General features: G+C 37.7%; 1 protein-coding gene across 1 annotated transcript in view; it reads left to right on the forward strand.

Moving 5' to 3' along the window:
- SYNJ2BP (synaptojanin 2 binding protein) overlaps positions 1–10608 on the forward strand; it is an 89866-nt gene extending 79258 nt beyond the window's left edge. Inside the window, exons 3-4 of the mRNA XM_053697697.1 lie at positions 717–812; positions 9511–10608. Coding sequence (XP_053553672.1) covers positions 717–812; positions 9511–9657 — 243 coding nt within the window. The 3' untranslated portion in view covers positions 9658–10608. The remainder of the gene's footprint in view (positions 1–716; positions 813–9510) is intronic.
- The last annotated feature ends 417 nt before the right edge of the window (positions 10609–11025 follow it).

An 11025-nucleotide genomic window follows, 5' to 3' on the forward strand; every position in this document is an offset into this window, starting at 1 on the left:
AAATTTTACAAGTCTGATGTTTTTTCTTCGGCTGTAGCAGCTTTCGGGAGAAAAGTTTTGCAGGCTGTGGTGCCCTCAGAATAGGGCCGCCTCTTCCTTTTTGTTCCCTGCCGTTATTCATTCAGTGTCCTCTGGAGCTTGCGTATAGTTTTCCCAACAGTAAGGAATGAAGCCGTGGATTCTGCCTATCTTAGGAAGGAAAACATAATTTATGCTTACCAGATTAATTTCCTTCCCGCCCGTTTTATCTTGTCTATGGGCGGTTCCCTATTTATTTTATTCTTCTGGCACCATTTATACCATAATGTTTCTCCTACTTTTCCTTGTACCCTCGGCAGAATGACTGGGGTAATGAGTAAGTGGGAGGGATATTTAAGCCTTTGGCTGGGGGTGTCTTTGCCTCCTCCTGGTGGCCAGGTGGTGTATTTCCCAACAGTAAGGAATGAAGCCGTGAACTCTCCCTATCCTAAAGGAAAGGAATTTATCTGGTAAGCATAAATTATGTTTTTATTGTACACTGGGCCTTAGCTAAGTGAATTTTCTTCAGCGTTTCCAATGATTTGGAATGCATTTCAGAAGGGAATTCTGATTGATCTATAGTGTCCATTCCAATCAGTCAAAGTATTTTATTCTTTTGCATATATGTGAGACCAAATACATTGTCAGAATATTCACCTGTTTGCTAAACTCCATTTTTTGCATTTTCTTTTCTTCAGGTGAATGGCAGTAAGTTAGAAAATTTGTTGCACAGTGCCGCTGTGGATCTCTTTAGGAACGCTGGAGAAGATGTGGTTTTAAAAGTTCGACACAAGGTCGGTAACACTACCAGTGTAAATATACTATTATTTCTCCTATGGATATAGCCACTATTTGCGGTGTATAAAATTAACTTTAAACGTAATCATCTTTACACATATTTTGGTGCCTTTATAAAGAATTCGAACCTGTAACTTTTGCATTAGAATATCCTTAAATTCATGTATTATGCAGCAGCTTTCAGTCTTGAATGTTCAACATATATATTCATTTGTAAAGTTAGTTTGAATAAGCATGTCAGCTATTCCCACCTAACAACAAGAGCTTGATGGTGGAACCCAGCTTAAAGGGACATAATACTCATATGCTAAATCACTTGAAACTGATGCTGTATAACTGTAAGTAGCTGACAGGAAAATATCACCTGAGCATCTCTATGTAAAAAAGGAAGATATTTTACCTCACAATCTCCTCAGCTCAGCAGAGTAAGTTCTGTGTAAAAAGTTATACTCAGCTGCTCCTAGCTGCAGGTAAAAATAAAAAATAAATGAATAAATGAACAGTAGCCAATCATCATCAGCAGTGCTGAGGTCATGAACTCTTACTGTGATCTCATGAGATTTGACTTATCTCTCATGAGATTTCATAGTAAACTTCCTTTACCTGATTGGTGAAATAATATGAGAGTTCACGATGCTCATCCCCTAAGATGTCCCAGGACAGACACACTAAAATGCTGCTTAGAAATCCTTTACAATGGGAGGTGGCTACTGAGGAACTTTTGAGGTAAAATATCTTTCTTTTTTACATAGAGATGTTCAGGAGATATTTTCTAGTCAGCTTTTTACAGCTATGCTGCATCACTTTCAAGTGTTTAAACATTTGGGTATTATGGCCCTTTAAGCAGTTATGTTGTGGGCAAATATATTTGTTTAAAATGGTTGATTGAAAGCTGCAAGGTAGAGAAATTAGATTCCAGATAGGAATGACCTTAATGAAATATTCCAAACATCCATGTTTACTGTCCCTTTAAATGATAAAACCTGTAATAATATCTTCAGCAATCTCAGGCCATCTGGAATTGTTTGCAATATGCACATGCCTTTAGAAATCACTACACTGTGCTAGAGTTATTTTTCTTCTCTATTTAACCTGATGGAGAAAGAGAAAATGTTTATTTCTTAACATGTAAAAAATAAGTAGTTTGTATGTGTGTGAATAGAAAGGCTTGATAAATAGTCTGTCACTGCTTCTGCTGTTCTGCGCATTTGGATTCATCAGTGTGCCAGCATAATGAATCATTACCGTTGTGATAGAAACCGTTTTTATTAATACTGTGTAGGAATTCTAAACATAGCCAGAAAGCTCATAACTAAGAGAGAAACAGTAGCCAAGTGTAAATGATATATTACTTTAATAAATCACTCTGTCTGTTTCAATGTACCGTAAACACAAAGCTTGTGGGATTTTCCAATTAAGGGGACATTAAAAAAGGCATCTGCTTTACAAAGCATTCCTTTCAGTATGAAAGTTACCTTCCTGAAAACGTCTGCATTTTTAAAAGCACCAAAGCAGAATACAGATATAGATTGGCTTTCAAGGGGAAATCCCTACAGGTCTTCCCCTGTGCCACACCCATAAAACCTATGGGACCCTATTACATGATAACCTTCCCACTACAGACCCCCAAACACTTAAGGCATCACCCACTTGTCATTGGCTTCTCCTGTTTATATGATTATTTAAAGCATTAACTGGCTAGTACATTAAAAACAATCAGGATTTCAGTGTCACAGCTTTCTATCCAAACTGAGCGCTCACATTCTTCTAACTGTGTCATCAGTGAAATAACCTGAGAGATATATTTTAGTTATCTACTATTTAACCCTGTGGACCAAATACCATAGACCAGTACCCTGAAGATTTGTGTCACCCTTTATAGAGTGCCAAATTGAAAGTATTTGTTGTGATATCACTTTGTTGGGGAAATCTTTCCCTTTATTTACCCTGTGTGGTTTAGTTACAAGAATTAGGTAACCTATGAGAATCCACATTTAGATCACTATTAATATGGTGATATTGAGGCCGAATCTTAATACTATGTGATCTAATTTGTTTAGTACATTTCATTATTCTACCGGTGCAGTTTTTATCTTGTATGTCACTTAACCAAACAATTTTGGTTTTTTAAATTTACTAATAAAACTTATATTTCTTTCATGTAATTAGCAAGAGTCCATGAGCTAGTGACGTATGGGATATACATTCCTACCAGGAGGGGCAAAGTTTCCCAAACCTCAAAATGCCTACAAATACACCCTCACCACACCCACAAATCAGTTTTACAAACTTTGCCTCCTATGGAGGTGGTGAAGTAAGTTTGTGCTAGATTCTACGTTGATATGCGCTCCGCAGCAGGTTGGAGCCCGGGTTTCCTCTCAGCGTGCAGTGAATGTCAGAGGGATGTGAGGAGAGTATTGCCTATTTGAATTCAATGATCTCCTTCTACGGGGTCTATTTCATAGGTTCTCTGTTATCGGTAGTAGAGATTCATCTCTTACCTCCCTTTTCAGATCGACGATATACTCTTATATATATATACCATTACCTCTGCTGATTTTCGTTTCAGTACTGGTTTGGCTTTCTACAACATGTAGATGAGTGTCCTGGGGTAAGTAAGTCTTATTTTCTGTGACACTCTAAGCTATGGTTGGGCACTTTTTTATAAAGTTCTAAATATATGTATTCAAACATTTATTTGCCTTGACTCAGGATGTTCAACATTCCTTATTTTCAGACAGTCAGTTTCATATTTGGGATAATGCATTTGACTAAAACAATTTTTTTCTTCCCTTAAAATTTGACTTTCCCTGTGGGCTGTTAGGCTCGCGGGGGCTGAAAATGCTTCATTTTATTGCGTCATTCTTGGCGCAGACTTTTTTGGTGCAATTTTTTTTTTTCTGTTTCCGGCGTCATACGTGTCGCCGGAAGTTGCGTCATTTTTGACGTTCTTTTGCGCCAAAAATGTCGGCGTTCCGGATGTGGCGTCATTTGGCGTCTTATTTGGCGCTAAAAAAATATGGGCGTCACTTTTGTCTCCACATTATTTAAGTCTCATTTGTTATTGCTTCTGGTTGCTAGAAGTTTGTTCACTGGCATTTTTTCCCATTCCTGAAACTGTCATTTAAGGAATTTGATCAATTTTGCTTTATATGTTGTTTTTTCTATTACATATTGCAAGATGTCCCATGTTGAAGCTGAGTCAGAAGATACTTCTGGAAAATCGCTGCCTGGTGCTGGAGCTACCAAAGCTAAGTGTATCTGCTGTAAACGTTTGGTAGCTGTTCCTCCAGCTGTTGTTTGTATTGAATGTCATGACAAACTTGTTAATGCAGATAATATTTCCTTTATTAAAGTTACATTACCTGTTGCTGTTCCATCAACATCTAATACTCAGAGTGTTCCTGATAACATAAGATTTTGTTTCTAAATCCATTAAGAAGGCTATGTCTGTTATTCCTCCTCCTAGTAAACGTAAAAAGTCTTTTAAAACTTCTCATTTTTCAGATGAATTTTTAAATGAACATCATCATTCTGATTCTGATAATGGCTCTTCTTGTTCAGAGGATTCTGTCTCAGAGGTTGATGCTGATAAATCTTCATATTTATTTAAAATGGAATTTATTCGTTCTTTACTTAAAGAAGTCCTAATTGCATTAGAAATTGAGGATTCTGGTCCTCTTGATACTAAATCTAAACGTTTAGATAAGGTTTTTAAATCTCCTGTAGTTATTCCAGAAGTTTTTCCTGTTCCTGGTGCTATTTCTGAAGTAATTTCCAGGGAATGGAATAATTTGGGTAATTCATTTACTCCTTCTAAACGTTTTAAGCAATTATATCCTGTGCCATCTGACAGATTAGAATTTTGGGACAAAATCCCTAAGGTTGATGGGGCTGTCTCTACTCTTGCTAAGCGTACTACCATTCCTACGGCAGATGGTACTTCATTTAAGGATCCTTTAGATAGGAAAATTGAATCCTTTCTAAGAAAAGCTTACTTGTGTTCAGGTAATCTTCTTAGACCTGCTATATCTTTGGCGGATGTTGCTGCAGCTTCAACTTTTTTGGTTGGAAGCTTTAGCGCAACAAGTAACAGATCATAATTCTCATAGCATTATTATTCTTCTTCAACATGCTAATAATTATATTTGTGATGCCATCTTTGATATCATTAGAGTTGATGTCAGGTATATGTCTCTAGCTATTTTAGCTAGAAGAGCTTTATGGCTTAAAACTTGGAATGCTGATGTCTTCTAAGTCTACTCTGCTTTCCCTTTCTTTCCAGGGTAATAAATTATTTGGTTCTCAGTTGGATTCTATTATCTCAACTGTTACTGGAGGGAAAGGAACTTTTTTACCACAGGATAAATCTAAAGATAAATTTAGGTCTAATAATCGTTTTCGTTCCTTTCGTCACAACAAGGAACAAAAGCCTGATCCTTCATCCTCAGGAGCGGTATCAGTTTGGAAACCATCTCCAGTCTGGAATAAATCCAAGCCTTTTAGAAAATCAAAGCCAGCTCCTAAGTCCACATGAAGGTGCGGCCCTCATTCCAGCTCAGCTGGTAGGGGGCAGATTACGTTTTTTCAAAGGAATTTGGATCAATTCCGTTCACAATCTTTGGATTCAGAATATTGTTTCAGAAGGGTACAGAATTGGCTTCAAGATAAGGCCTCCTGCAAAGAGATTTTTTCTTTCCCGTGTCCCAGTAAATCCAGCGAAGGCTCAAGCATTTCTGGAACAGGGGATGGGGTTTTATTCAAATCTCTTCATTGTACCAAAGAAGGAGAATTCCTTCAGACCAGTTCTGGATCTAAAAATATTGAATCGTTATGTAAGGATACCAACATTCAAAATGGTAACTGTAAGGACTATCCTGCCTTTTGTTCAGCAAGGGCATTATATGTCTACAATAGATTTACAGGATGCATATCTGCATATTCCGATTCATCCAGATCACTATCAGTTTCTGAGATTCTCGTTCCTAGACAAGCATTACCAGTTTGTGGCTCTGCCATTTAGCCTAGCAACAGCTCCAAGAATTTTTACAAAGGTTCTCGGTGCCCTTCTGTCTGTAATCAGAGAACAGGGTATTGTGGTATTTCCTTATTTGGACAATATCTTGGTACTTGCTCAGTCTTCACATTTAGCAGAATCTCATACGAATCGACTTGTGTTGTTTCTTCAAGATCATGGTTGGAGGATCAATTTACTAAAAAGTTCATTGATTCCTCAGACAAGGGTAACCTTTTTGGGTTTCCAGATAGATTCAGTGTCCATGACTCTATCTTTGACAGACAAGAGACGTCTAAAATTGATATCAGCTTGTCGAAACCTTCAGTCACAATCATTCCCTTCGGTAGCCTTATGCATGGAAATTCTAGGTCTTATGACTGCTGCATCGGACGCGATCCCCTTTGCTCGTTTTCACATGCGACCTCTTCAGCTCTGTATGCTGAACCAGTGGTGCAGGGATTACACAAAGATATCTCAATTAATATCTTTAAAACCGATTGTACGACACTCTCTGACGTGGTGGACAGATCACCATCGTTTAGTTCAGGGGGCTTCTTTTGTTCTTCCGACCTGGACTGTAATCTCAACAGATGCAAGTCTTACAGGTTGGGGAGCTGTGTGGGGGTCTCTGACGGCACAAGGGGTTTGGGAATCTCAGGAGGTGAGATTACCGATCAATATTTTGGAACTCCGTGCAATTTTCAGAGCTCTTCAGTCTTGGCCTCTTCTAAAGAGAGAATCGTTCATTTGTTTTCAGACAGACAATGTCACATCTGTGGCATACATCAATCATCAAGGAGGGACTCACAGCCCTCTGGCTATGAAAGAAGTATCTCGAATTCTGGTTTGGGCGGAATCCAGCTCCTGTCTAATTTCTGCGGTTCATATCCCAGGTATAGACAATTGGGAAGCGGATTATCTCAGTCGCCAAACGTTGCATCCGGGCGAATGGTCTCTTCACCCAGAGGTATTTCTTCAGATTGTCCAAATGTGGGGACTTCCAGAAATAGATCTGATGGCCTCTCATCTAAACAAGAAACTTCCCAGGTATCTGTCCAGATCCAGGGATCCTCAAGCGGAAGCAGTCTCTAGTTCTTCTTCCAAGAGTGATCTCCAAGATTCTGAAGGAATGCTCGTTTGTTCTGCTGGTAGCTCCAGCATGGCCTCACAGGTTTTGGTATGCGGATCTTGTCCGGATGGCCTCTTGCCAACCGTGGACTCTTCCTTTAAGACCAGACCTTCTGTCGCAAGGTCCTTTTTTCCATCAGGATCTCAAATCCTTAAATTTAAAGGTATGGAGATTGAACGCTTGATTCTTAGTCAAAGAGGTTTCTCTGACTCTGTGATTAATACTATGTTACAGGCTCGTAAATCTGTATCTAGGGAGATATATTATAGAGTCTGGAAGACTTATATTTCTTGGTGTCTTTCTCATAATTTTTCCTGGCATTCCTTTAGAATTCCGAGAATTTTACAGTTTCTTCAGGATGGTTTGGATAAAGGTTTGTCTGCAAGTTCCTTGAAAGGACAAATCTCTGCTCTTTCTGTTCTTTTTCACAGAAAGATTGCTAATCTTCCTGATATTCATTGTTTTGTACAAGCTTTGGTTCGTATAAAACCTGTTAAGTCAATTTCTCCTCATTGGAGTTTGAATTTGGTTCTGGGGGCTCTTCAAGCTCCTCCGTTTGAACCTATGCTTTCATTGGACATTAAATTACTTTCTTGGAAAGTTTTGTTCCTTTTGGCCATCTCTTCTGCCAGAAGAGTTTCTGAATTATCTGCTCTTTCTTGTGAGTCTCCTTTTCTGATTTTTCACCAGGATAAGGCGGTGTTGCGAACTTCTTTTGAATTTTTACCTAAGGTTGTGAATTCCAACAACATTAGTAGAGAAATTGTGGTTCCTTCATTATGTCCTAATCCTAAGAATTCTAAGGAGAAATCATTGCATTCTTTGGATGTAGTTAGAGCTTTGAAATATTATGTTGAAGCCACTAAGAATTTCCGAAAGACTTCTAGTCTATTTGTTATCTTTTCCGGTTCTAGGAAAGGTCAGAAGGCCTCTGCCATTTCTTTGGCATCTTGGTTGAATTCTTTAATTCATCATGCTTATGTCGAGTCGGGTAAAACTCCGCCTCAAAGGATTACAGCTCATTCTACTAGGTTAGTTTCTACTTCCTGTTTCTACCATTTTGATGTGTTTTCTTCTTCTGAAGCTGTTTTTGGTAGAAAAGTACTTCAGGCAGCTGTTTCAGTTTGAATCTTCTGCTTATGTTTTCAGTTTTTTTCATTATAAAATTTAAACTTTATTTTGGGTGTGGATTATTTTTTCAGCGGAATTGGCTGTCTTTATTTTATCCCTCCCTCTCTAGTGACTCTTGCGTGGAAAGATCCACATCTTGGGTAGTCATTATCCCATACGTCACTAGCTCATGGACTCTTGCTAATTACATGAAAGAAAACATAATTTATGTAAGAACTTACCTGATAAATTCATTTCTTTCATATTAGCAAGAGTCCATGAGGCCCACCCTTTTTTGTGGTGGTTATGATTTTTTTGTATAAAGCACAATTATTCCAATTCCTTATTTTTTATGCTTTCGCACTTTTTTCTTATCACCCCACTTCTTGGCTATTCGTTAAACTGATTTGTGGGTGTGATGAGGGGTGTATTTATAGGCATTTTGAGGTTTGGGAAAATTTGCCCCTCCTGGTAGGAATGTATATCCCATACGTCACTAGCTCATGGACTCTTGCTAATATGAAAGAAATGAATTTATCAGGTAAGTTCTTACATAAATTATGTTTTTATTTATCCTGTTAGTGCGAATCTCACTATTTAGTCAGGGCACAGAGTGCTCTTCATGCATACTTTTGGAATATGGTTGTTTTCTTATAACCATTTTCCTGTGTGGTTGTGTCCTAGAAATCTGTGTACACCTTGAGGGTTACATATTTGGCTTATTGTTTTTTTTTTTGTGAAGTTTCAAGAATAATGTACGGCTTCCTCTGACTATTAGTATAGGGTAGTCATGGGCATTTGTTAGCTGCTGAATGCAGAAGTAGACAGCCGCTCGTGGACTTGGGCTATTTTTGGTGCCATATTGATTCTTTAAATCTAGCAGAGATCCTTCAAGCGGCTGCCTACTAAAATTATCCATAGATTTTAATGGAGATGTTTTTACTACTAGTTTCCACACTTTACCACCTCAATGGAAACTAGGCCTAAGGGGCCAATTTATCAACTGTCGGGCGGACATATGCTGTCGGCATTTATCATGTGTGAAATGCTTGTGCAATACCGCCCCCTGCACATTCGCGGCCAATCGGTCACTAGCAGGGGGTGTCAATCAGCTCAGTCGTATCCGATCGGGATGATTGCTGTCTGCTGCCTCAAAGGTGGCGGACGAGTTAAGGAGCAGCGGTCTTACGAAGCCTGAAGGTTTGCACAGAATAAGCCGCTTAGCTGCTTCATAAATCGGCCCCTTTGTGTCTATTTTCATTATGCAACCAAAGATATACATGCTGTTTATAAATGGTAGCATTCAATCTAACATTTGCTTTTGTGGTGATCTATTTTCTGTGTTTTTGCATAAATCGCCTTTTATTTCTCTATCACCTCTTACATGGTATAATCATGTTAAATCCTACATTGTTCATTTAATGTTTCTCCTTTTCAGTTTCAGAACCAGCAGAATGGCCCCTCAGGAAACAAACAAGACAAAGAATCCGAAGGACCTTCATTAGCTACAATTATAGTACCCGCCCTATTGGCCATAACGGTTCTCGTGGTTTGGGCGGTTATTCGAACTCGGCAGCGCATGTGACCCATTTCTAAAACTTCTATAAATAATCTCAAAGAATAATCTAAATATAGTATACCAGATCAGACACTATATAATATATATATATCTGCTGCCTGGATTATTGCTTACCCAGAACTTACAAAGGTTCAAGCCACAGTGAGGAGTATATTGTACAATCATACTGTTATTATATCGTTTCACTTCCTTGGATGTTAATTTTTTTTTTGTCCTTTTTTCTTACCACAAACATTTTGTCTTTTAATAATCACAGTAACTTATTATTTTTAATTTATCCCTGTCCTGATTGGTTTTTATCATGTCCTCATTTCCTAAAATGTCATACAACTTAGGGCGATTATCTTGCTGAATAAAATTGGGACATATTTCCAGTACTAGTATTTAACTACATTCCTGCCATGCTAGGATTGAGTTGTTTAATAAACAAGCTGCAACATCTATTTATCAAGTGGCATATTTAAAAACATTGATTTCATTATTATATATTATTTTTATTATTACTTGATTATTTTGACCAACATGGCAATGGTAATGCGAAGGTGACGTTGGAATTAAATTTATTGTAGAGTGTCCGCTCTTCTGAGCAGGTTTCTTTGTCTTATTTGGTCATTTTGCCTTATGTTCGCTACAAAAATTGGTCAGTACCAATAAAAATAATAAAATATTAGCTACACGTTTTTGTTTTGCAAAATCAGTATTTAATGTTTGTCTCAAAATTCTGTACAGAAAAAAAAATATTTTCAATTTATCTTCCTGAGTCTCTCTCTCTGGGACTTTTGATGTTGCTTCTTTTAGAATTGACCCAATGTGACAAAACTGCCATTTCAGCCTAAATTGTTCTGTGTTTTAATAACCGTTTAATGAAATTGTTTTTGTATCTTTATGATATGAACACCAAAGCAATTATTCACTACATACAAAGTTGGATTTATTAAAAAGCTATCTTTTTTTGTATTTTTATTTTAATTTTTTTGTGGATCCGTTTTGGATTGTTCTTTAAAACTGCAATGTTTGTATTCCTACAGCTATGTCCACTGTGTTTTACACTACATGTTTTATTGCAACTGAAAATGCAGGTTTTCTTAATAAAGGCAGTCAGTATGTATTAATTTCTTTCATGTAATTGGCAAGAGTCCATGAGCTAGTGACGTATGGGATAGAAATACTAGGAGGGTGCAAAGTTTCCCAAACCTCAAATGCCTATAAATACACCTCCCACCACACCCACAACTCAGTTTTACAAACTTTGCCTCTTATGGAGGTGGTGAAATAAGTTTGTGCTTGATTTTTAAGATTTCTTCTATGATAAGCGCTTCTAAGCATTCTGAAGCCCAATTCCTCTCAGAGTACAGTGTTTGTCAGAGGGATGTG

The sequence above is a fragment of the Bombina bombina genome, chromosome 1 (genome assembly GCF_027579735.1).
Source record: "Bombina bombina isolate aBomBom1 chromosome 1, aBomBom1.pri, whole genome shotgun sequence".
NCBI lineage: Eukaryota > Metazoa > Chordata > Amphibia > Anura > Bombinatoridae > Bombina > Bombina bombina.